Source organism: Acanthopagrus latus, chromosome 5 (assembly GCF_904848185.1).
Source record: "Acanthopagrus latus isolate v.2019 chromosome 5, fAcaLat1.1, whole genome shotgun sequence".
Lineage (NCBI taxonomy): Eukaryota > Metazoa > Chordata > Actinopteri > Spariformes > Sparidae > Acanthopagrus > Acanthopagrus latus.
Window position 1 is genome coordinate 6,684,434 of NC_051043.1, and position 27,863 is coordinate 6,712,296.

Genomic DNA, 27,863 nt, shown 5'->3' on the forward strand with positions numbered 1-27,863 from the left:
ATCTTGTGTAAACCTGTTTTAGGTGCCGGGACTTTAATGCCCTAGTGTGAGCGTGTGGTCAAAAGGGAACAGGATTGTAAATACTATCTTAGAGCTGCTGTTACTGGATGGAACACAGATCCAACAGGAGTCCGTGAGGACTAAAAGTAATATATTATCAGGCGAGCCATACTGTAACATAAACAGCCCACCTCTTCCTTGACTACAAACATGTGCTTTGATCACAGTGTCCTTCTGTTTGGGTGCCAGCTGTGCATGCGGAGGTAGTGTAGTGTCAAGCATTTTGTTCATGTTCATCCATGTGGATTACCAAGTGTCTCATAGACTCTCTGTGCACAGCAGGCGGTTGTCCATAAGGCCATATGTCAGCCTGTCCCCCTCCTCCTGCTTGTCTTTTGTTATCTGAGTGACCCTTAGGTGCACCGCGGACCCTGCTGACCCTGACAGACACCGGCTTATTGACCAGCTCACAGCTCCATAGAGTCCATTACCTAAACCAATTTAAATCACAAGCTTGTTGTTTAAACTGATTTCACCTCACTTCTGTATCGACCTTTTTTTTTAATTCGCCTTTCTTTTACTCTGAGGAGACTCCTCATGAATAAACGATAATGCAGTTACTGTATTAATGCTGCTGTCACATATCCAGTGATGAATATTCTGGTTTGGGGTTCAGCACCAGTGGATCTGTTTTGACTGTCGATAGCTGTTTTCATTCTGTGACTGTGGCAGCAATTGTGGCGAGAGGTTTCTTCCCAGAATAACCTCTGTTTTGAATTGTATTCAGCCCACTTCCACAATTAATGACAAAAAGTCTAAAAGCTGCACATATTTCCTCACTCGGGCCAAACAGTGCCAAACAAAAATCCTGGGTGACGTTAGGCGTCTGACGGCTGTGTGCAGTAAAATATTGCTCAGTGGATGGTATGTGACAGCTGCTCTCAGAAGGAGGAAGCAGGGAAAATGTACATAAACAAGGCTTTAGTTGTCTCCAGCGTCCACAGCTCAGCATCCTTCGTGTATCATGCCTTTTTATGCAAGAATGAAATTTGCAATTCTCACAAAACAAGGACAGAACGCATTTTCTGATTGCGGCAGCAAGTCACGGCAGCATTGGAGTGTGATGTTATTTGAATATCTTGGCTCATTAACACCAGTTTAAACTGTGATGAGCTGTTATTTCTCATAGACCTGCTGAGCACCTGATCGACCTTGTCACCTTTCTTTAAGTGTCAAGAAAGGTTGTAATGTCATCTTTAGCGATGTTGGCGAGATACTAAAATTTCTAACTTCAGTACAACACCTTGATAACATTTGAAATTCAGTACCATCGGGGGAAATTGACACAATTTGGGCATGAAAGCTTTTTTTAAGATAAATATAACAAGGTTGTTAGAAGATAGTAAGATTGGGAACATTGAAGGTGCACTATGGAGTTTCTGGGGAAAAAATGTAAACTCGTTAAGTTAGTAATTACAATATTAATACACTATTTATACTGATTTTCATATAAACAAGCCATCCGCTAGGAAAATAAGGTTCTCAGAACACTGTGATGCTAGTGAGGAAGCTACTAAGAAGGGTCCAACTAATATAAAGAAAGTTTCCATTGCTGGATATCAGAAATGGGATATTGCAGCTGGTACATTGAGTATCAATACAGAATAAATTTTGTATTAAAACTTTTTCAAATATTCACCATTGATATGTGTAGATATATTGATATTTTTGACAACACTAATCTGTCATAAAGATCTTTAGTGAAAAATATACAACAGGTTTTGTAAAACATTAAATCATTAATGGGGATGTCATAGAAGAATGGAATCAAGCAACTGGTTTTAAAGAAACACCAATATTTATATTAGTCTCAACAGCCTTTAGATGACTGTATATGAACTATAGCCCCTACATTATAGGCAGGGCTGCATGCTGCTACTGTGGCTGCTAACAATGCAAAAATTCCCTCTCTGGAGCCAGCTGGGTTACTGTAGAAACATGGCAGAGGACCCTCTCCATACACAGTATACACAGGAAATTACTTATTATACACAAATTAAAACATAATCATGCTTATTAAATCCAGTGTCTGCTAATATATCCCCCTGACTGCTACATACTGGACCTCTAAGTTGACTGACAACTTCCACTTTAGGTGTGGACGGGAGGAGAGCTGTAGCTCAGCACCCTGTCCTGTACACAGCACGGTGGCACGCGGGTGGTCCCTGGAAAAGTGTCCTTGAGGCCCACACCACACCACACCACACCGCATCACACCACACCACACCACACCGCAGCTTGTTTCCTGTTTGGACACCAGCGTCAGCTTCGTGCGTAAATGTAAAGCGCACCTTTTCTTTTTTTCCTTTCCTTTTTTTTTTTTTTTGGCAAATGTGTAGCCGGCGGCGCTATGACCCCGCTGCCATCTGCCTGCTCAGCTCCTCAGCTCCAAGTCTGTTAACTGCGAAGCTGCGGGAGCGCAGGGAGGGAAGTCATCTGAGAGCCAGTCCAGTTTGTTGCTGTTGCAGGAATCAGGATATCCTTCCAGCTCCTCACAGAAATTCCAGGGATTTTTTTCCCTCTCGGTGGTTGTGCCCCCTCCTCCTCCTGAAAGTAGTCTCCCTGCTTGTCGCGCTGTCTCCGCCGGGCTGCGGTTGACTGTTTCTCCACGAAGACTTCCCAAAGTGTGTTTCGGTCGTTGGAAAACGGGATTCGACCTCTGTGATGCATATCCCTGCGTGTTGGCACACATTCCGTCGTGCGACCGTTTGCCGCGGATCGAGGAGCGCTGGACCTATGCTGTAGCCTACTAACGGGGACGACTTCGTGTCGAAAAAAGTTCAAGAATACATTTTTCCTCATAATCTGTCTGGATTGGTCCTGGGGGCGCCGATCCTGCGTGCCGAGTGAGGAGGGAGTGGGTTCAAAGCGGACCCGTACTTTGGATTTACGCACAGGAACCTTTCCCCCCCACAAACACTGTCAGTCGACACCATGTGTCTCTGATTAAGTCTCCGGGCTCAACTGTGGATTTAACCGGTGTATGATTTGTGTTGACTGTGCTGTCTCCCCCCCAAAACACACACACCCCAAATTGCCGCAAAGCTGAGACTCGCACATCATCATGCATCGCTTCTTGGAGAAAATCTGCTGCAAAACTGAGGGAAGTGGAGAGGCAGCATGACTTGCGCTCTGGATTTCTTTGAATCTACATTCCATTCTCATATAATATCTTAATGCTGTTCCATTTTGGTTTACAAATATGATGAAATGGCAGCCCCGGAAGAAGGTGAGTCTGGCTTTATACGTTTTCTTTTTGCTTTTGTTTTTTCCCCCAGTTATGGCGATAAATAAGGTTTCTGTGGCACATCACAAGTTGGAGAGAGGAGGTTGCTGCTCTGCCCATTCGTTTACTACAAAACCTACAGACACAGAACAGCGCTGTTCTGAACTATGATTGAGGAGGCTGTAACGATAAATAAGTTTACAGTGTGATCTTTGTCGCTATTCTTACCTCCTTTTCTGTCTTTCTGCTTAAATGATTATCAGACAGACAGGAATCAGCTGCTGGACACTTCACCGTATACTATATTTGCATGTTGATAGTGTAAAATGTGTTGCTGTGTTATTCTGTTACACTCTGGCTTGTGTTTTGTATGTTCTGGAGCTTCTAACAGCATCAGACAGACCTGCATTCTTTATCTGGACTAATTAAGGCATCAGTGATTAAGGTCCACCTCCTCAGTACCTGGAGTTGTGAGACTTAACAGTGTTCAACCTGTGTCCTGTTTCAGAAGAGAGCACAGCCTCTTGAGGTTAGGCTACAAAGAGTGAGTGAAACATTACACCTCAGCCATATTTTAACCAAAAAAGTTTCAGAATGAACAGGCGCCTCATCTTTTAGAGGAGAGCACTGAAACGCTTGTGTTGTTTCTTGTTTGCACAGTCAGCCATTAGATTTCTTAGACTGCAATTTTTATTCAGCATGCCTTCTCCTCTTGCTCCAGTTTCGTAGCCTTGGAGTATTACAACATGGAAAATATGTGAAAATCATCCGGGGTCTATAAAAAAAAAAAAAATGGAAGCACTAAAATGCCTATGGTTAGGATTTTTACCAGCAGGGGGCACTTGCCTGACAAGAAACAGCCTTGCAGAGTGGCCTCTACGCTGGTGACAGGAAAAAAAATGAAAGGATGAGCAACACATTTCTTTCCTCTGTTAAGCGTTTTGCATCATTCTGAACCTTCTTCCTCTCATAAAAACTGTGCAACTGCAGAATCAACGTTTGCAGGATTTTTTCCTCTCGTCTCAGATGTTTTTGCCTTCTCAGCTGAGACATGATGCTGGTGTTTTGTCTTTGCACGAGTCACCAGTACCAGAAGAAGTGTAACCCCTACTGCAGGCACTGGTAGTAGTGAAAAACCCACTCGAATGTGTGTGATCTTAGCCATATCTCTGCCAGAATTGATTTCTGTATGCCGTTTGTTCCACACCAAGTGTCATTAATGTGGATAATCCCGTCCTGAAAGATGAGATGAAAGTAAATGATGGAAACCAAGCTCCTTAACAGCGAATTATCTGCAGAGAAAATAAAAGCCGTGAGCATGCCTTAATGATTTGTACAGCTGTGCAGTGTATCTGCCAGAATCATCCATGAGACCCCCCTTTGAGGACTAAAATCCTTTCCTCACTGCAGGAATTGATTCCCAGCCACACTGCAGTCACATGTGCTCAACCTGAAGAAATCCTGATTGTAACTCTGTCCTTCACATGTAGATTCTCTTTTCATCACGTATTAAACTAAGGTGACTCATTTCAGTGGCTCTCATCAAGGAGGAAAGCGGTTTCTCTGTGTGATGTTGATTAATGAACCTGTTGGTGATGCCAGATGCATAGCCATGACCATGAGCACCTAGAGTAAAAACACACAGAGCAGTCCACAATCATCTGAATTGCCGCACACTTGTATGCGCAGGTTTCTGACAATATCCCTCACTGAAACTCAGGTTCAGTGCCATCGATGTCCTCTGCTGTGATTACATATTGAAAATGGCATGCTGGAAAAATGAATAAACCCAGCCATTGTGCTCCACATTGTAAAGAAACTAATTTCTTTAGAATGCATTGTTCTCTTCAGAAGGTGTGCACCGATGTCACAAAAGATCCTTGAATTTTCCCAGTGTGGCTTCTTATTTATCTGCTTTTCAATCTGTAGCCTTACTCCACTTCTAGTTCGGCGGGAATCAATAGAAAGTGTAGGAGAATCGAATTGATTCAGGCTGAGTGTCCTGTCCACCTCTTTATAATGGATTACACTAATGAGTCAAAATTCCAAATCTGCGATGTTGAAGAGAAGCGAGAGCAATTCCTCTAATGCTTCTGGCGGATAGCTTATCAGTTCTGGGAAGAGATGGAGAGTGAAATCTTTTTTCACAGGGGATTCGTGTGATTTACTTTCTTTTTGGTGGAGCTGCTCAGACCGCCCGAGTTGATTCAGAAAGAGTGTCTATTACAAGATGGTAAAATGTGGTAGAGGAGACATGTGAGTAAAGGCTGCCATAACACAGGTGTCTTACAATGGGCAGATAAGACTGTTCGTCCAGAGACAATCAATGTTTTCAGGGGATATAGCTTTTTTTCCAGGTTGGTTTAAAAGCCAAGTGCAACAATCCACAGGTAGCTCCTTTCCTTTTAAAGGGAAGAGGCACTTATTTTTAGTGTTTTGTGAGGTTTAGGAAATTTAACATCACTCTTGCTGTGCCTGATGGCATAAATGGGGTAGGTGGCTGGAGGGTTAATGGAGTCTCAAAAATATGAACATTGCCTGTAGGTAACATTGAGTCAGATAAGAGTTGGCAGTGTGCCTTGAAGATCTGATTTAACCTTTATTTATTTTAAATGTCTAAAATTGGAATACACCTTTCTTACATGATGTAATGTAACTTAATGTGTCCCAATTGTTTTCATGAATATTCAAACACAGGTAGCCAAAAGCAAAGGTGAGTTTTGTTCAGTCGGCCAAAAAAACGTCTGTCTGCGTTGGCGTGTTTAAGATACTTCTCTCCTTGTGGTCACTGAAACCCTCTGATTAGCTCTTTTTCGTCCCTTTGACAATTGACATTAATTGTGTCAACCTGAGTACCAGTACACATTAAATCAGCACTGGGGATGGGTTTGTGCCAGCTGGACCAGGCGTTGTCATGTGTGCTCATGTCCTTGTGTGGACACTGTGTTTACCCCGTCTCGGACATGAGTTATTGACTCCAGTAGCTTGGCAAGTTTCTGCAAGACTTGTACCTGTCTGTATCAGACACTGAGGTCTGCTGTGGTTTTCCATGAATTTCTTTTTAGCAACAGCCAAAAAACATTCCGGGGCTCTGTCTTTTGCTGCCAGATGTGTTTTTAAGTCATCATCACATATTATCTGGAGCAGAAGTACTCTCAACCTGTTAATATATTGGTTGGTCTCTTATTACAGAGCCAGCCTCTGCATTCAGAGCTCACATTATGCCTTGTGGCGGCCTGACCATGTAAGATGGAAGGGGCTGTTTGTTTTTGTGAATGTGCCAGTTGTTTCTGTAGGTTCCACACAGTTGACAAGAAGCCTTCTCACCTGAGAGGGACAGGATGCCCTGCTCATGTTTCTGTGGCCAGACACACTGGGCACTCAGACTTTACCATCAGCAGGCGCCCTCTTACATCTATGACCATGTTCATTGGCTTTTCACCTCAGGGAGTTTGTCATGCTGCTTTTCCTCTTTGATTTGGTATTATTTATGAGCTTTGGTCGGGGAAAGGGCTATCTCTCCCCCCAGCGCTCCATCAGTCCATGTGACGTCTCCTGGCTGGCAGCAGCAGAACAGTTTTGGAATACATTTACAGCAAGGGAAAACCCGTCAGAATGTGAAGGCAGGCGCTGGAAGACACACATCTAAGGAGGGAAGAAAGCGGGCAAGGCTGTCAGTGGGGGAAGGAGTCGCTTGGGAGAACCTGAGAGTGCTGGACAAAGATTGAGATACATCAGGGAACAAATGAATGGGGTCTAGATTGTACGATTGGAGGAAATAAGGAGATAGATGGGTGGATATTGAGGAGAAGAAATGGAATTGCTGTCGAGCTGTAGGCTGATAAAATTTGAGATGGTTGGAATTCCACAAAGTGAGAGAAAATGGGAAAGGGTTGGGGGGCTAGAGAATAAGATGGTGCAGGAGATTTGGAGTTTTGGAGTGAGAGGCCCTAGAGTGATGCAGCAGGGATAATTAATGATAGGGAGTGATAGCACCTGCTGTTCCTGATGCTGCGCTGTATTTACGGCCCAGCATGCCGAGCGGAACGGGATGCGGCTGCGTGGCCAGCCTCCTGGCCCATCCTCCTGGGATGGATGGGGTGGGGGCGGGGGATCGGCTCAGGTAAGGAGGGGGTTGCGTGGGGAACAGCGACTCAGCAATACAGTTGAAATTTATGTGCTGTACTCGCTCTGTTAATCCCAGTCCACCACCTCCCATTGGGAGAACTGGACAGAGATGGAGGACAGAACGAAGAGCTCCCTGGAATGCAAGGGCCCCCTTGCTCTTTCTCTGACGCAGTGGTCTGCAGTATGCATAGGAGTCCACTGTCATATACAACAGTAGAAAAAAACCAGACAATAGTGACTGGGCCATCCTGCTCCCATTTATCCTCATTGCAGGGACCTACACATTTCACTGTGAGTGTGGAGATGGATTTTTGGATAGCAAGTGGTAAATGCAAAGATTGATTTATGTGTACAACAGTCCATTTGCAATGTGTTCCTCCAAGCCTCAGAGCACTCATTTCTGATTTGATTCAGCTTTCCTTTACCCCCCAGTGCTTCTGTTCGAGCAAATGGAGCTCTGTTTGAGTTCATTGAGGTCATTGTTCCAGGGGTGTGGTCAGCTGCTCTCAGGGCTCAGGAGGTGCCTGCCTCTGGGTGCCTCAGCGGGGAATAAAGCGGACCTGACTTGATGGACCACATCAATAGAACACATTTCCTTGTTCTATGAGGTGGAACAGTCCTCTGCAGGACCTAAGCTCTATTCTTTTTATTCTTTTTCTTTGTTAAGCTTCTGTATCATGTACTCAGCCTTGCATATTATGAAGAGAGCCAGTGTTTCAGACTTAAGCTGGCTAAGATATGTTTTGAATAAGGGCTGACAATGGCACCAGGGACACATCTCTTCAGCATATGGCCTGAAAAACATGCATACTTTTCTCAGTTTCACAACATTTATCAGACTACAGCTGCCAAGACCGCAGTTCCTACATTCCTTTGTAACTCCACACTGGACTGGTTCCAGTGGGTCGGGCGTAGTATCAGCTCTGTCTTCAGGCCCTGCAGCTGTCTCCATCCAACGCAGTGCTATGTGTTGTGACAGACATTCACTGCTAGTGTGTTCTAAAGAAGGCCTGTGATCCAGCCTGGATGGAGACGTGTGAAGAGCATCGCTAATACCACCCTGCCTCATGCTGACGCCCCTAAATCCCACTAATTCCATCTCTTCTTTTGTCAGAGATGGGATTCATAAGCCCTTCTTTGAAGGCTCAATTTTCCAGGAGTGTGTCCATGGCTTAGCTGTAGCCTGGACTAGACATTCCTTTCCTTGGATTGACGGTCTGGTCTGGCACCTGAGTGGTCACTACAGTATCCATTTCGTGAAGTAGATTATTGATGACTATTGACCGTGAAAAAAACTGAGTCAATTAACCCCTGAATCTTCATGACCACTGCCCACTTGAATAAATGGCATGTAGTGCAATAGAAAAGCAAACACGATTAGTTGGTTTCAGTCTTCAGTCCCCAGCACTCCATTGAAAATCAGCTTGCCCCAAAACGAAACTACAGTAAATCTTAAATGTGCCTCTTTCGTCGTAATTATGCTTTTACATGAAGGTTTGACTCATATTACATACATTACATACATATATACATTAACAAATAAAGCCTAGGTTGCCTTTTGCTTTAAAGGAGAAGGTGCTGTGCAATGTTTTTGCAGTCAAACAGTGTAGCAGAGACACACACAAACGGCCTCAGCAGAGTTCGTCTCCAGGGGTCACAGAAACAACAAAGCCCAGAGCAGATTGTTTTAGTTCCCCTTGCCGTCACTCTGGCCTGTCTGGCCCTGCCTTCTTACTTTTCCTGCCATGCTGAAAGTGGCGAGGGTAGCTAAGAAAGCTTTTTTACTGCCAGCTGTAAAATCCTGCAGGAAGGAAGGGGAAATGGTGCCGAGCACGACCCACTGAGCCTTTTCCATCCCTGTCTCTTGAGGCTAGGTTTAGCTGCTGCTCCCTCTTGTAAGTTTTGGATTTATTTATATGAGGCTTATACTGGGATACTTATGTCAGGCATATGTTTATAGTTGGTAATATATGTGGGCGAGGAGCGCTTCCATATACTCCGCAGGCTTGTCTCCTAAGGGAGATTCATGATTCCAGCACCCTTAACAAGGCAGACGGACAGGTGGTGACTGACAGGCACGCAGACTAGATTCAGTAATGAGGAGACAGAACGAACCCTCGTTGTTCAGCCCCCATGCCCCACCATCTCAAATCATCTCATAACTCATAGATTTCATAATTTGGACTACAGAATCTGTTGCAGTCTAATAGAGCCATAGCTACCTACAGTATAATTCTGTCGTTCCTTCCGACCCCCTCGCTATGGCTCCTCTGTAACCCTTCTGTGTTCACCCTAACAATTCTACCCCCTGTTGTGCATGTTCTCATGGCTGTTTTAGTCTTAAACCTTAAAGTGTTTAGTTCCTTTCTTTCTGGCACCCCTCAGCCTACCTCTGTGGATGTGACTTGAACCTTAATGCAGGCTCCACTCTCCCAGCTCCTCTAAATTGCATTGCGCTGCCTTTCTTTAAAGGAGTTGTGTTCAAAAATGATGTGAAGGATCCTTTTGTGTATCCATAAATATATATGTCAACTTGTTTATCCCACATTCTGTCTGTATATGTGCTTTCTAAAATCCTCTTTTTTTTGCATTTGTCTTAAAGTCTTGGAAAATGGCTGTCTTGACAAGTGAGCGATATCGTTATGTCAGATAGGACATGATTTATGGAAACTGTGCGACATTATCATCCATCAGAGATACAGGCATTCTGTACCTTCTCCTCCTCTCTTCGAGCCTGCATGTAACTCCCCTCCTGTCTCTTGATCTATATTCCTGTGACTGGGGTCAGAGGCCACATTAGCGCATGCATTGTTCAGCAGTCTGGTGGGTGCTCCAGTTACCACTGTGAAATCTCAAGCATCAGCAGCTTCTTAGCTGTTTAAATATACTGTACAAGGCTGAACACTTCTGCAGGGGCTGGCCAGACACTACACAATGTCTACGGAGTGGCGTTACATTATTTTAAGTAATGCCTGCCTTTATAGCCATGTAAAATGTGTTTGCTGCCTTCGCCACCTGTCTTTGTGTTCTTGGTGATGAAATCATGCTGAACAGAACATGTTTAGTGCCATGAATGCTACTCTGTCTTCTGCAATAAAAACGGGTATATGCACTCATTCCAGCTGCTCCAATGAGGGCTCTAAAAAAAGATACATGATCACTCATTGGAACAAAAGACCGTAACTTGGCACACAACAGTTGGTGTAACGCTTCAGGTGTGAAATTACCCTCCCGATTTACTTTTGGGAGTATGTGTTAGCCCTCCTCTCTTCCTCTTTCTATGAACAATGTTGTCTTTTTCAGTTGCAGAGAACTGCTGTAATAGTATTTTCCAGGCGTAATGCCGCAATAGAACAGTATAGTACAGCTGCACCATTAGGTCTGGATGAAACTAAGGTGCCGCTCAGGTGCTGACTCAAACTGCGCAGCCTTGTGGTATAATGAATGGATGTATTATACTTTACAGACACTGACTGCTTCTCGTTTGTTGCTGCTGTGCAGTGCACAGTTCTACAACAGTGCCCTGGGGACATTATTGTAACATAGCCATGCTGGCTGGCATTTGGACATGTGAAATTATCCATGCCTGAGTCTGTCAGTGAGCACGGCTGCATGTGTCCATCAGGCTCTGACCAGCAGCAGAAACCCTCAAACAGGCTAAGCTGCCTGCCTTTCGCAGCTCACAGCTGAACTTGCACACAGACTTCTTACCTGAAAGCACTGGGTTACGTTTTCTTCCAGACAACTGGGACATTATATTATTTATAGCATTGCAGTGCACACGAGCTCAACAGCTATCAGCTTGAAATTCATATGAATTCATATTAGGTCCTCAAATGCTCTATAGCTGGTATGAGCTGAGGTGTTGACATTCACGCCAACAGATCTGTTTCTCCCAGCTCTCTATCACTCATTCGGCCATCTCTGCATTGTGCTGCTGCTGCTGCCGTAGCTAACAGTGTAGGGCCTCAGGCAGAGCAGGTGCAGGCTGCTGTGATGGTGGCTCTTGTGACGCTCACACACATGCATGTGTACACTCAGGGGAGATGGCTTGGCTGTGGTACCACTCTCAGTAAAATGGCAGAACAGCATTGTTTGTTGGAGAGGAAGAAAAGCTCCGCGCTGGTTGTGTTTTGTGGTCTAAGTCGAGAGTGAGCAGGTGTTTAGAAATTAAAGCAGTCCTACATGTGCCAACGTGCTCTTGGTCCCTAATGAACCATTCAAATCTGTTGACAATGTTGGGTGTTTCTCTGCCAGTTGGTGTTTTGAAGTGTGTCTTTTTGGCTGCATGTTAAAACTCTAATTTAATAAGTTGGGTTGTCCCTGTTGCTGTGATTCTGTAGTTGATGAAATTACACGGTTCGCAGCCCTAATGAATAGAAATTTTACCCAACTGCTCGACTTGGATGCATTGTTTTTGGTAAGGTATACAATATGCTGTTCATCAGGAAAAGATATTTCCTTGTTATACTCATGGATAGGGGCAATATATATATATCAGTATTAGGTGGTTATCGTGATATGAGGCTATACTGGTGTTGATATTTGATTTTTTTGTCATGAGATATTCATTGTGTATCGCTAAAAATATTGGATTAATAGACTCAGTCACTATGACGTGGCCCTGACAGTCACTTTCAGGTTGAAAATTGTGTTGATTTGCAATGCGGAAATCTTTTTGAAATCAGCAAAGTGTCTGTTTTCACTCTCAGTCGTAACTGTAACTTTTAAAGATATATATGTAAATAAAAGAATCAATTTCTCCATTTAACTGGACAATATTTCATACACATATTTATTAACACACTGCCACACTGCTTACAATTACACTGTTCACGGTGTAAAATATTATTTATTATTATTATGTACATGTATATGGGTCTATTTCTATTTCTTACCTTTTTATTATATTGTTTATTTCTTACTATTATAGTTTTAACCATAATACAGTATTACTGTCCTTTGGCTGCTGTGATGAAGAAATGTCCCAGTTTGCAGGACAAATTAAAATGAAATAGTATGTAAGATGGTGCATGATACAGGGGTTATCTAACCAGATGTTAATGTAAACAAACATTGTGACTCGGTCTGTAGTCGTTTCCTGAGGAATGGAACTTTGTATAATGTCAAAGGATTGTAGAGACACAGTTTGACATGTAATCTCTTGCACTTCTTCTTTCAGCTGAGTCTGTCCTCTGTCTCTTTTTTTGTTCATTCTGTGCTTTGTTCAGAAAAAATAAAAACTGACTTGACATTTGAAATGGATTTCTAATCAAAGTGAGAGACAAATGTAATGGCTGCGTGATTGAGCTGTCAGTCTGATGACTGTCTGCAAGACAGCTTTCATAAAATACTCAGAATTCTTTATATCTACAGGAGTAATAATTAGAAAGTGTTGAAAAACGTTGAACAAAGGCAAAGTCGCTGATCGCAGTGCTGCATTTAGAGTGCATCTCTTCCTCCTTGCACAGATACATGTTTTGGATGTAAATGGAGTTTGTCAGTCTTCTCAGCACTGTGTGGCAACCAGACAGATGGACTGGCAGGTTGACAGATAATAGAGATGCGAATGTGGCGGGCGACACTCCTTCAGAGACACCACTTTGACTGTTATCACAACCACTTGTCCCCACTCCCATAAAGAGAGACTCATTTAATTCCCTGCCCTTGCTTCCTGCAGCGACGGAAACTGTCGCCCTCGCACAGGAACTGCTCGTCTCAGGAAACGTACACAAAACGGCACGAGACAAAAAGATGTTTTTCAACCTTTCATCCAGTTAGAGTTCTGTTAACATCAGCTGTTGATGCACATGCTCAGTTGTTTCCATCAGAGCGCGTTTTTAAGTGCTTTCCTGTTTGGGAAATTAGCGTCAAATGATCTTGTTTGAGTGCCCGTCTCTTCTTGGCTTGTGTGATGGTGATACCCGGGGGATTTGTGAGAGGATTCAGATCGGAGGTTGTTGAGAGGAGGGGGAGTTCTGAAACCTGATTAGAATATGGTTTGAGTTAATTAACTAAGATTTTTTTTTTCATTCCATCTATCTTTTTGTAATCTAATTACAGATGGTGGTTTTCCAGTTCCTATCAAATGAAAATGTAACTGGTCCCTTGAGGAAGTGAAGGGTTTGGCGGGTGGGGGGGTGTCGAGGCAAGAAATGATACCCCACCCATCGGCCCACCCACCTCCTGTTCTCATCCTCTCAAAGCTGTGCTGAGGAGTTAACAGATGTAATGTCAGCAATCAGAAAGCTTTGTCTCTGTCAGTCTGCACTGCTTAGATTATTCTAACTGCCTTGAAACGGCCACTATGTCTGTCCAAGGCGCTGTAGGTGTCTCATTACTGAATGAATTTGGAAAAAAAAACCAATGACCTGGTTTCCTCACACACCTTCAGACAGCTAACACCTCACCTCATATGTTGCTCCCTGTAGGCGACAATGCAGACACACGTGACTCGATGAACAAACATTGCATCATGGTTTTGTTATAAAGGAGAATGATGAAAGCGGTGTGATTAGATAATGTAAGAGAGCTGTGGCAAATGGTGGGCTGAGGAGTATTTCAGCTGCAGCGTGGACCCCAGACATAATTGCAAACAGATGGCGGAGGACCTCACATATTCGTTTCTGTCGTCCCTCCTTTGTTCTGCCTGCTTCTTTCAACTTCTTTTACATCTTTCTCTCAAACTTCTCTGAGTGCGGCGAACTTCCTCGTGCTGACAATCTCTTTTGTTTCTGCTTGTTGCATATCTGAGCAGCTCTTGTCATAGAAGCTGATTGGAAAGATCAAGAGCCGCTCTTCAACTCCATTCTCTTTGTAAAAGAGACGTTAAAGGCTAAAAATGCAATTCAAGCACTTCTGTCTACCCTCAGAGATGACACTCATATTAATGCCAACGTCTTGCTTTCCTGTCTCACATCTTCTTCCTTTTTCCTCTCTGTCTAAACTTAAAACCTCTCTCTCCGTCTACCTCTGCATATCATCTGTTCTCCATCTTTATGTCTCTTAGGAAGAAACAGCCTTTAGCTGTAAATTGGCCCATTTCTCACATTTCGTTTCTGAAAGTTGAGGCAGGTGGAGATGAGTGGGGGGGGGGGAACCTGCTAGGCCAGCACATTGGTAGAACTGTGAATTCATTAGTCTTCCTGGGTAGTTGAAACAAGAGAATGAGAGATTTTTCCACCAAATCAGCTAGAAATTGTCCTCTTGCTGTATTGCATTTCACTGTAAGCCCTTCAGCGTATGTACACAAGCATCTTATATATGAAATGAAACAGAAGCAGGCGGTTAACACAGAACATTGTGCAGCACACCACGCTCAGTGGTTTCCTAAGTGAAGAAAAATATCAGGACGTTTCCATTATTCTGCAAATGTGTAAGTCCGTAAAAGCATAAAATTAGATATCTGTGGAGCATAAAATTAATTCTGAGACCTCTACAAAAGGTCAAAGGATATTTTCAAACTAAACCCACGATTAGCTTCTTGTTTGACATACAATGTTAATGCTTGGTAAGAAGTTACCCAGTGTGGAATTGGTATGTCCAGTCACACATTAATCCAGCTTTGAAGTCTTTTAAGTCTTTTGTGACCTACTAAGGATTACGGATGAATTTCCCATATTGTTCTGATGCATGCACATAACATTTCAGACATTATTGAAATTCATGGTCACAGAGCATTTAGCTGTTGTGGCAATCTGTCCGTGCTTGCTGTCCCATTTTCTCCAGCCGCCGCTCTCTCCGTGGTCAGAGATTAGGGGAGGGAGAGTGTAGCAGCCAATTATAGTTATATCTTTGTCCTGCCGTGGACTCCCCACTGTCTGCAGCCCCTCTCCTCAGTCAAAAGAGCATCCTCATTTCTCTGGCAGCCCAATTTGTCAAGATCACTCTTTCAGATTGGTGGCATTTTGAGTGGGGGCTGGTGTCTGCCTTCAGAGAGGACTGATTACGGCTCAGGCAGATGAAAAGGCAAAATGCAGATGATCCTTAATCTCTTTTGAGGAGACGTACCTCCTCTTGCTTTTCTTCACCTCTTTATCTCATGATCCCATTTCCTTTTCGTTCAAGGTCTTCGCCATGTCCCGTTGACCTCTCCTCATTTCCCCTTGATTTCTTTCTCTCTTGATCTTCTTTCAACTATTCATTATCTCTTCCCTGACTGATTCCTTTTCCCAATGTTCCATCCTCCCCTTTTCGTCTTTTTCTTTCTTTCCTCTTGGCAGCAGCACACTCTCTTAATGTGTGGACGACACAGCACCAAACCCATGTAAATATGTAGGCTAATCTGGGCTTTCATTAGTTTGTGTACATGAATATTGCATGACTGGGTTCTCCTGTGCTAGCCCAGATTAGCTCTCAGTATTTTCCCTTGGTTAATTGAAAACCATTATAACTGACTGCAGTCAGGAGTCGTGCTCTAAAAAGCTCCTTTCTCAGGCTACGCCGAGGCTCCTCTGATCTCCCCGTCCTCTGCACCCCTCCCGTCAAACCCAAAGTCCGCTTTTCAAATGGACACCAATCAAAAGGCTCTGCCGGGAGAGGCAGAGCAAGAGTGTTGGGGAAATGAGGTTAAGTGTGCCGACTGACCGACCTTCAATATTGCAACGCCCTCCATATCGGAATCTGACAGCCCGTGCGAGTGTGGAAAGAAAGGGCTTGGTGGGATGGGTTGTAATTGGACTGGGATACCAGAGTGAAGATGAAGCATTTAAGACTCCGACCTGTCTGTTTTCAGTGCATGAAGGGTGAGAGACGAGAGATTCACCTCTGTGCTTTTTGACAAGAGCTTCTGTTTCCCTTTGACTGATATAAACAAAGAAACAACACATATTCGTTATACATAAACTCGATCCATAATTCATTTTGGATGAGACAAACCTACAAGTAAGACCAAGCATGTCGAAAATGTCAACGCCGAGTTCATAATTTTACGCTCTGTTTTTTTTTTCCTTTTTTTTTTGCTGGCAGTTCAGATCTTCAGAAGAGTGTCTGTGGGGCGCTATTTTATTTTAAACAGGCCTCTCCCATCTCTATCTGATCTTGTGTTGTTACTCGGGGATATGGGGGGTTGAGCAGAGTGTGTCGAGACTCTTTGGAAACAAGGTCCTCCATGTTGCCCCTGGACACGTTCCCCTTGTCAAGCAGCTAATTTTATGCAACCCTCATCATGCCTTTGGAACAGAGGGAGACAGAGGGAGATATTATCTTTCGGATGGTGCCGAAATAAGAGGAGGAAATTGAGTGGAAACTCTTGCTATGCATAAAAGCAAGCGGTATATCGTCCTGGGAGCATGTTTTCCTGCCTCTGTCCTTTATTACTTTTCCAAAAGAAATTGTACTGTTGTCTGTTTGCCTTGCTGTTTCACTTTAGTAAGTAGTAGGAGGTGGGGTGAGGCGTGCAAGATGTTTACACCTCAGCTGAGATGGATACGTGTCTGTGTGTGTGTGTGTGTGTGTGTGTGTTTCTCTGGCAGCACCTTGCGAATGCCTGTAGCTGTGGTGAGTGTTTACCATAAACGGAAGACTCTGTCTGCAATTTCATGTATTTTCCACGCCATTATTTCTCTGTCAGTTATTTGTGCTTCTTCCTGCATTTTCTTGCACCTGTGCCGGTTTGTTTAAAGAGCAACAGAATTCTATTTTCTACCTTGACCTTGATGATGCTCTGCTGACACATTTGTGTGTACGAGTCACAATATTTTTCAAGCTGAATACTCAAGCATTTTCATCTTGCAGGTATAAAAACACACCGTTCCCTCCATCCCCAGCCCTCTTTCCTTTCCCTCTTCCTCCCAATGTTACTCATTCCCCCTTTCTAGTCCCACCACATGACACTGCAGTGCTGGCTTCAGGAATGGAAATGAGGTGCCTGGTGGCACTGTGTCAAAGAGGAGCAGATTGAACATTAGCCTGAATGGTCCAGCAAATGTTTGCAGATTTTTTTTATTCAAATTAGCCCAGAATATTGGCTCAGGAGCCAAGGGTGCAGAGAGCGCTCTGCAGTGGACACCTGCTCTATTAACCCCACATGATGTGTTCATGTGTTTGGGTGTTATTGCATGAATTATCACAAGTACAAGACAGGATTCAGTGAGTGTGCTATATTTGTGTTTGCCTCAGTGTCTGTGCATGTGGCCCAGGAGAGTCTGAAAATAGAGAACAGAAAAGTAGTTTTAGCCGCCTTTAGCATCCTATTAGTTGTTTTTTGGGGAATGTCTGCTTTGTGTGTGTTTTCCCGAAAGCAAAGTTTTCCACTTTTAGTCTTACATTTAGTCAAACAATGAATCTAAACCTGGGCAGAGGGAGGGCTGCTCAGCCTGACATCAGACAGCATTATTTATGGTGTATGTGGCTGTCGTTGGTGTTTGACTTATTGCAGGGTCACAGGATGTGGGTGGATTTAGATGGTACTTTATCACTCTTACCTCGCCATTCTTAATCAAGTCACGTCCCACCCTGTCACTGCGCTGGGTCACCTCCAGTATCTGCATCTGTATCTGTGTGTGCATGAAGAGTTTATACAGTATGCGTGTGTTTGCACAACACCACTTGATACTATTGACTCGGACCACACACACCGTCTTCCTCCAGGCTCCCAACGTCGTGTGCATACCTGCAACTCATGTTGGTCACATGTTATTGTGAAAAATTAGGGGTCCAGTAAAACATTGATTTGATGCATTGAATATATTCAGCAATTTCCTGACAGCCAATTCATTGAACAAATGTGCTACAGCCCGCCTGACACTTATTCAGCACCATGTACCTGCTCCTCCATCAATTAATGACCAGGCAAACAAGTCCACTCAAATTGCTATTGATCACTACTAATAAATGTATGTTTCTAACAATCAATTGTATGCAGTCACTCATGTATCAGTGTTATCAATTTAGCATCTTCTATAACATTGTCAGACTCATGATGAATGAACAGCTTTGAAGAAAGAATCAGAATCAAGGCAGCAGAACCAGAGATGTCTTTTTTATGTAATGCTTTCATTTTCCTTGTCTAAACCTGGCGCAAAAAAACCAGAGCAAGTTTACCATGTTCTGACTCATCCACAGTGAAATAAACAAAAGATTTTCACCATGAAGCCAATTTGAAGCAACAGTGGTCCAGATGTCAATGTAGGTATGTAAAGTCAGTAGCAATACTTGTAAAGAGACAGTGTAGTCCGCCATAGTTGTTCCTAGCAATGCTGAGACATTGGGGTCTTATACAGTGACCGAATGATTTTATTCCACGGTTGCTCACAAGCCAGTGGAAAAGCAAACCAGTTTTTAAAGGGTTTGCAGGTTGAACCAAATCTGAACCAGCAGGAAACACCAGCAAGAACCAGCACTTGGTTTGCTTTGGTTGAAAGGAGGTAATGCTACACAACTAACAGTTCGTCGTAGATTCTAATGTGTTATGCTAGTAGTGACTACAGCGAACTTCCACACCCCCAGATTTTTCATATTATCAGGTGTAGCACCGCTTGTAGTCCTGCCCAAGAGCTGTAAACAGACTTAAATGTGTCAGCAGAGTTGACTACTAATTACGAAGCTAACTCCTTGTGGTCTGTTTTATCAACATCTGTACTATATCAGTGTCATAAGAAACTCATCCCTTGTGGATTTGGATTTGTGCTGTTTAATGTTTATGGTGTATTGCCCTCAGCCCTCCCTCTCTGTCCTTGGCTGGTTTGTGTGCGCTGACAGTGGCTGCCCTGTCCTGCCTTTAACCTTAGTCTACAGCCATGACTGATGGGACTCACCAGCCTCCTCCGTGCTTCACCTCTCACAGATGATAAATGTTTGTATAGAAGTTTACCTCAGCCAGTTTGTGTGTGCGCGCCTGTTTGGGGGTGTGTCAGATCCTTGAATTTGACCTAAGCTCAGCAGAGTGTTGAGTTCTGTATTTTTTACAGTGGGATTTGTCTTTGCGTAAATTAACTACTGCAGCTCTCTATCACACGTGAGTCTTGGCTTGGTCTCGGCTGACTAGATATCATGTCAGATGGGTATTAAATGTTTAATGCCAGTGGATGTAGAAGATTGCCTTCTACTTGTACTGATTAAATATTTAGGGCTATCTGAATGGTGCTTTTGACATTGCGAGGTGCTGAGGGACCCTGTTCTGGTGGGAAGTGTGGGAACATAACTGACTGCCAGCTGTCTATTTGGTTATGACTAGGGTGCAACTGGGACCATTGCTGAGCAAAACTGGTGGCAGACACAGAATGGGAGGTGAGAGGGGAGGATATATATAGCCATGTCCTTCCAAACAGCCCTGTTTCCTCTCTATACTGCACACCCCTTTCTCTGTATGAGAACCTTGCTTTGTCCTTTTAAATGGTGGGGAACACTAGATGAGGATAAAACCTGGTAGATCGGGTTGGCACAGACCAAATTCAGACGTTTGCAGACAACTGTGAGCCATGTATTCCTTACTTTAACTTGATGGAGACTGCAAATGCTGCCAATTTAAGAACACTGTGAAATGGAGTATACATTAACTAAAAATGGTGTTTCCGACTGCAGTTAAAGTTCTCCAAAGGAAAGAGATTGAGGTTATTTCAGTTTCCATCTGGAAAAACCAGCAAAGTGTGAGTACAAAGACAGGCTTGAATTAATATCTTAAAATCAAAGAGCCGCTCGCACACCAAATGGCACAATCCATTTACCTGACATCTTTGTGTCTGCTCAAAGAGGAACAGAGTGACAGAGGAGCAGTATTTTTGGGGGGGCTGCTGATGATGCTTTATAGTTAATACTGACAGAAACTATTAGGTATGTGTATAAATTAATGTGGAATTTATTCAGATCCATTTTCAGGTCTTTGGCTGCTCAGAAGATCAAGTGCTTTCATTACTTCTGTAGAGATTACAGTGATGAATCATATACTATTTGGCTTTCTAGCATTGGCAACAGAACATGAAAAAAACATGTAAAACACATAAATTCCCCTTTTTTTTATTATAAAATGGCAGAGAGACCTTGTAACAAAAAGAAATAACTTAACAGGTATATTGGTATAAATCTCTTGAGCAGATCAAAGCAGGCAATCCAGATAAGCGAGGATTTGTTCAGAGAAAGTTTGTTTTATGATACTCTGTCCATAGCTTCCTAGAATATGAGCTGTTGGGTTGTGGGTTACATTTTGACTCCACGGTGTCTGAGAAATTGGACAGATGACTTTCTGTGTGCATGTTGGCCTGCTTCTGTGGTGGGAAGTGATCTTCAGGGGCCTCTCAATCTGCCCCCTTCTTACCATATCCTCCTTCCTCGGAAGCAGTGAGAGGTGTGAGGATATCACAAGCATATCTTGACATGGGACCCCTGGGATCAACTCAGGAGACACCTGGTCGCACCACAGACTACTTTACAGTTCTGGCTCACACTGGCTGCATTGTTCTGAGAGCTCACAATGGAGACATGCCCACAAAGACGTATTCGGCACAGACATGATGCATTCCTCTGAGGTTTACTATGCACTGAGCACCCTGGCGCTTTCCCCCAGCACACACATCCATATTCACATCCTCACGGTGGAGACAATCCAGCAGTGTGTCACCCAAAACAACTACAGCCTGCAACGGTGGAGATAAAGAGAAGGGAGGCAAACTTAGTCCAGCTGGAGAGCGTTCCCTCGGGTCAACACAGGGAGACGAAAGTAAGCGAAAAGCACGTCTGACTTAAGCTGTCTGCTTGGCTGGCCCGTTGGACGACCCACAAAGCGACGCAGGGGATTGATCAGAGGAGGAGAAGACCTCCACAGGAACAGCCTGGAGGCAGGAGGAACCTTCTGCTCCACAGTCGATTCTACTTCTGAGGAGACAAACGCTCAAAGGATGAAAGTAGACCCCATTGATGTTATCACTGCCTGAGCACAGTAATGCCACATGATGTACGTAAATGCTTGGATCACAGTTTGGCATATAGTCTTGCAGATTCTGCTTAGATGGTGGTTGGCTGGTGCTCGTATTTGCTGGCCACACCTTAAATGATAGCTCATGGAGCTAGTGAGAGGCTCTCAATACTGTGTTGTAACAGTCAAAGCAGCCAAACTCTCTGACGACCAAAGAGCAGATGTGGCTTTTATGTGTTGATAGAAAAAGGCTTCAGAACTCTGTGTGAGCTAAACTAATGATTTAAAGTGTGACTTGTTGTGGTCTCACACAAAATAAGCAAATTTCATGACTGTCTGCACCCTCTGTCTATTCTTCGCGATATTCCAGAGGTCTGTGGTCGGACTATAATGTTATTTTCATTGTGTGGTTCATTGTTTGCGCTGGTATCTGTTTGTTTGTTGCACCATTCATCTCAGGAATGTTTGTCAGGTCCCTGCTTTTCATTAGCTGGACTGCATCAGGAGAATCTGACCCGTTATTTAAGGCGGGGTGAGCGGGGTAAAGTCATGTAGGCTAGTGTAATCCTGTCGAGCTGCTCACTCGTAACATTGGCCTGCATCACAGCTCATTAGTGTTTGTGTGATCCTGACGCTCCGGCTCCAGCGTTTAGTCTGAGGTCAGCAGGACTGGATGGCAGAAGCAGATTCTCTAAAGAGCTGCTTGTTAGTATGCTAATGTGTCCTCACGATTGATTGGTTTACACATGGCATGATAATCTTTAAATATCTTTACTTTTATGTCTGATTTACTACTAAGTTTGCTCTATTTTTCTCTGGTTCCACTTAAAATTTCCTGCACGCACACATGCATGCACGCATGCATGCACGCACACACATATGACAAGGCAAACAGGGGTGCTGTGCCCAGTGTTAAGGGAACCTTGCTGGGTGGATCAAGGCAGGATAAGTGGTTAAGGTATGAAGGAGGCCTTATAGGCCCTGTTATGGCTGGATGGTTTAGCCATAATCCGATTGAGCACGCTGGGGAGACTTCATGTGGGCGGCCTCAGGTCCTCAGCCAGACAACCAGCGTGTTCACACCTGCCACTCCATTTCATCTCAATGTTCTAGCTGATTACTGACAGTAATTAAAATTTCTAATTATATCTGATTTGCTATCAAGCAGGATTTGAAGAAACACAGATTATTAGCCCGTTTTGTTTTGGCTCAATTACCCACTCGTAAGATAGACGTGAGCTCTGCCAGCTCGATATCTCCAGCAGCTCGCCACGGCTCCCCTATTTAACACCTGCAAGTGTTTACAACAGGTCTGCCTTTTGGTCAGTAGGATTGTGTGATGATGCAGGGTTAGAACAAGATGCCTTCCTGTGATGAGGGCAATTGGTGGTTCATATTGAGGGGAGGAGAGCTAATATATAATATATATGTTCAGAAGCTGCATTGCATTACAGAAAAACACATGAGTGGAGCGTCTTTGGCATTGCATGTCATTGGGGTTGTTGAAGTTTAACCGATGAAACCAACAGAAAACATGAGCAGGATTCCCAAATGGTGCAAAAAAAGAAGGAGAAGTCTTCTTCAGATTAAAGGCAAGAAACCAGTGGTGGAAAACATGAGTGGCAGAAGCAATCCTCTAAAGCAATCTATAGCAGCCCATCCAACCTTGAAGGAGCTTACAATAGCCCGAGCCATTTCCTCAGCATTAGCAGTCTTGTGTGGGATGCTGTATAATCTACCTGCCAGATTAAGATGACATGGTCATTGTCTAGAAGAGAGAATTGAATTATGGTGTGTGAAGGGGGTTTAAATGAGATTATAGGGAAAGAACTCATCCAGCATGCATGAGATGTGCAAAGTCAGGGGCTCGCCACGGCACTGACTACACTCTCTGTGTCACACACACACTTGTGCTCATGCAGCATAAGCTATTTTGCATAAATTTAAGCACCAACGCAACAAGCTGCGAATAATGAACGCACAGTTACACATGATGCTCACATACAGTATACACTTGGCCTATATTTGTAGGCCAGATTGCAGTGGGAACCAGTCCCTCCTATTTTGCTGCAGATTTGATGCAGATTGATTTTCTTTTCTTTTTTCTTTTGTAGTGACACCGCATCTTCTGTGTGACTCTGTGTACTAGGGTGTTTATTGCGTTGCCTTGCTAGAGTTCCCCTAACACAAATATAAGGGCTAATCCCTAGGATGTGTGCGATTAGCTTAACTACTCTGCAGCACATTTATTACATGTATCTGCTCTGTTTAAGCGCAGCTAATCTCTTAGCATCCACAAACAGGGACTTCTCATGATCCTCCCTCTCCATGTTTACACTTAAATTCAGTCTCTTTTCATGTTTGTCCTCAGGCTCTGTGTGCCTGCATTAAACTGTGGTGGCTGAGCCTGCGCATGTGTGTTACGTCTTTGCCTACCTGTGTGTGTGTGTGTGTGTGTGTGTGTGTGTGTGTGCGCGCGCGCGCTCTCGCGGAATTCAATTCCTGTGGATGCTGTTATCTCAGAGGATGTTGCTGTGTATGTGTCTGCCCTGCGGGACAAGAATATGTTTAGAGATTCTGCAACAGCGGCTTGCCATTTATTTTTTATCATCATCGATCATCAGCAGATAGGACACACAAAAGCTTTATAACACAGTGATGGTATCAATTAATCACATTTACAGTATTGTGATCCATCAGATAGGATGTGATCTCATCCCCTACAAGTTTGTTTATTCCACACGTTTGTATATAGTGCATGTATGTCTGTGTCTGTACATTAATAGAGGGCGGATGGATTAGAATTAGCAGATGGACTGTATTTGCATTAGGCACCGGGGTGCTAACACAGACAGAGTCAATCTGGTGTGAAGGGCTGAGACCAGGTTGCTGCTCACTGGGGTAGAGCCAGGCCAGGACACCCTGTCTGGGACTCTGCAGCAGCAGGGGGCCTGGGTGGGGCCATTGTCCAGTCTGTCTGCATTTGCGGCTAATGTAAAGGAGGTCAGTAGCACACATAGGTGGAGAGGAAACTTTGATTTTCAGTGGCTATATTTGTGTAAAGATCAAAGCGGGCAGCAGAAAATGGACAGTGAACAGTGGTGCTACTCTGCAGAGGTGAAGAAAGGGAATATGTCAGGAACATAAAAGGAGAGGAAGAGTAGGAGGTTATAAGTTGAGGAATGCAAGCACAGTGAGAGGAGGGAGGGAGGGAGGGCATGAGAGGGGAGCGCACAAACCCAAAACCCCTTGCAAGTGTTTTGGAGTCAATTAGCTTTCTTCCTGATATATTCATGCTCTTTCATTTCCCTTTGTTCTCCGTTCTCTTGCCTGGTTATCGCAGTCCCAAGCTCTCTGTGGGGGGCTGGTTGCAGTGTTTTGCTAGGCGAAGCTTGTGTTTGTGTCAACCAACCATCACATTCCCTGCAGAAATGACCAAATCTTTTTTTTTTTTCTCTCTGTGTTATTCCGATATCTATTTCTCCCCTGCATTCCTCTTTTGAAAATGTATACAGCAGGCTGTCAAGCCAACATTATGAACAGTTACAGATGCACAGTTCTGCCAAAAAGTTGTGACAACACAATTTTTCCATCTTATTTTTTTTCTCTGGAAAGCTTTCTGCTATTAATGCTTGTCCAATTTGTAAATCCCCATCCCTGCTGAAAGCAATATGCTGGCTCAAAAACCTGTTCTATTATTGTTGTCTAAATGCTAACAAGACTTGGAGAGGTCAGACATGCCAGACTACTGTGATTATTGCTCATCAGGATCCGCACAAATCGATGTGATCCAGCTCTCCTAGTAAAAATGAGCAAATGGGAGGCATGAGGTTGTCGCCAGGCTGGTGCCACCAGCAGCCACATGACTGTGCAGGGTGAAAATAAGTGGCCAACATTTCCTGCCAAAAGCAGGCAGTGAGCTTTTTTTAGGAGCAGCTCTCGAGTTGAGAATTACGAAGTGATAGCAACTTGGCTGGAACTACCCAAGGGTGCTTTGCAAGGAGAGACACAGAGATACTGACAGATACTTAGTGGGTTGTTTTAGTCGAGGTTTACAAGCGTTGCAGTTGTGGAACAAAGAGGAGAGATAAAGGCTACTAGTCTCCAGAGTTTTTAAGCTGTAGTGCAGGCATCTATTTTTGGGAGGAATGATTCTTTGAGAGTAGGAGAAGCAGCTTTTTTTTTTTTTTTTATTGCACCCATTACATGTCATCACTCCAAACTAATCATGTCCTGGAAATTGAGCCCGAGGAAGAGTGCTGAGCTTGGATTTTACTCTGTTCGCCTTCCCCTCCCCCCTTTCTTCACTCTTTCCCTCCCTCCCTTTCTCTCTCTTCCTCTTCTTTCTCCCAACCTCACATAATTTCTCCTCTTTATCTCAGTCCTATCTGTAATCCCTCCTTCCTCTCTCCATATCTGTGCCCCTCTTTTATTACTTTCCTTCTCTCAGCTTACTTTTTATTCCTTCTGCTCTATTACTATTTTCTTCCCCTCCTTCAGCCTCTCTCTCTCTCCCTTCTCCCTTTTTTTCTTGTCCTCTCTTTGCTATTCCACTGTTAACTACTGAGCCAGGGAATAGTGCCCCAGCTCCTCTACACTGGATTGTTTGCTCTCAGACAAAGAAGTGGATTTTTCAATTAAATAGGCTGTCATTACAAAGATGGCGACACTCCGCCGTTCCAGCGCCGTCTGCAGCATGGGCAGCCTTCACGCATGCTTTGATGATGGCTCATTTTCCTCAACGCCGTTCCCTTTTCTCCCTGATCCTGTCTGAGACACCCGAGCTCTGCGTCTGTGCATCTCAGACGCAGAGTTTCTCATACCACGAGCTCCAGGAGACCTGCATGTAACAGCCGCTTCCACAGTCATGAGATGGAGGTCTGCTATGTGTTAAGATGCTGACTGAACCAGAGACCCCCTGGCTGGTAATTGCTTTGGCTAAATAGCACCAAGAATGCTATCGCCACATGACAGATGGTCACGAGATGTGGCGTGATAAATCGCTGCATAAAATTACCCACAGTGGCGGAATTGCAGTTTTGCTGAAAAGGGAGGTGTGAGGGGTTTCAAGGGGAGAGGGCGATAAGCAACTGGATGGGAAATGTGATGGGATGTGGAAGAGGGGACTTCACCATGACTCAGGGGAAGCAGGGCTTTGAATGGTTGAATCCTGGATGCATTGTGGGCAGTTGTTATCTTTCAATACAAAAACACAAATAATTCAGGTCTGAGTGAATGAGATTGAAGAGCAGGAACACATGGGCTTCGGGACAGACAGGATGCAGATTACACGCGTGGTCTATCCTCCAGGGTGGCAAGACTCTTCTTTTTTTTTTTTTTTATATAAAACGGCATTTTCATACATATTTGATCCTCTCCTGGCTGTGATTACCACTCACCACTCTGTCAATCTCCATTTCTCACCACTTCCAGCCTGCCCTCCTGTTATGTGTATGTGTCGGCCGTGTTTGTGTGTGTATATATGCACACATTGCAGGGGGGGGGGGGGGGGGGGGGGGGGCTTTATATTATATTTGGCAGAGGCAGCACAATTTGTCTGACATGTTGAGGGAGAAGATTAGAGGGGGAAACACAAAATGTATTCAGTATTACACTCTCATCTCACAGCTGTAGCAATTGATTTTTTCAAACGTACACATCGGAGTGCCTGGACCGCCGATAGCTGAGAGGGCGGTGTGGAGAACTGCCATTATCAGGCCAAAGACTCCAATTCACACATGTAAAAAATCAGAATGAAAAGAGGATAAACAGCCATAATCTGTTTCTGCGGACGGAAGCGTGTCTAAAGTCATTTGGGGGGGGAGACGCTGTGTATGAGTTTCTCCACTGCTCTGGCTCATTGTCCTTTACTACATGGCTCGGCCTAAGCCTGCCCTCTGGGTCAGATTACTCGCAAAATGCCTCATAGCCTCCCCAGGATTCCCCTAGTCTGAGCTTATCATTCTCGCGCACATTCAGCAACTCTACAGGAAAGCGAGGGCACTGTCTCAGTGAGAGTCCACATTATGGCTGCCGGTTGACCAAACACTGAAGAGTATGGACAACAAAACTGAGGAGAGAAATGCATTCATAAGCAGCATGAGAAGCCAGTAAAAGACAGTGGAAGCAGTCAACAAACTGAGATATTTCTGGGCCTGTACCACATTGTTTAAAGCTGTGAAGCTTCATTCATGACATTTAGGCTTTTTGGCTCAACCCCGTTTCCAATTTTTACCCGTGCCCCTCGTTTCCCAGTGCCCCTCTGAACAGAGTTACTAGGGGTGGTGGTTAAACCAACTGATCTGATGGAGACAGAAAAGCATGGATGCTCGCAATTTGTTCAAAATTTCATGCTGTCAATCAAGTCATCAAATAAAAAGAACAGTGCTTCGTCCTCTGGCCACTCGCGGTGCTTTATAGGCTAACATTAACAACCCACGCTCCTACCCTGCCAGTCCGCGCTGATATTAGAGGAGTGGCACCAAATCCAGAAACTTTGCTGCTGGACTTTAGTTAAATTGAGTCATAAGCCATATAAAGTTGCAGCACAGTTGCAGATAAAAATTAGGTTACATTAATATATTTAGTTTTCACCCATTT

At 44.1% G+C, this 27,863-nt stretch overlaps 1 protein-coding gene across 3 annotated transcripts in view; it reads left to right on the forward strand.

Annotated features, from left to right (window-relative positions):
• LOC119019308 (tetratricopeptide repeat protein 28-like) overlaps positions 1 to 27,863 on the forward strand; it is a 194,314-nt gene that overhangs the window by 62,854 nt on the left and 103,597 nt on the right. The window contains exon 1 of one of the 3 annotated variants that reach the window (XM_037097776.1): positions 1,809 to 3,289. The exons of the other annotated variants lie outside the window; for them this stretch is intronic. Coding sequence (XP_036953671.1) covers positions 3,263 to 3,289 — 27 coding nt within the window. The 5' untranslated portion in view covers positions 1,809 to 3,262. Of the gene's footprint in view, positions 1 to 1,808; positions 3,290 to 27,863 lie in introns of those variants that run through there. 3 annotated transcript variants of the gene reach the window in all.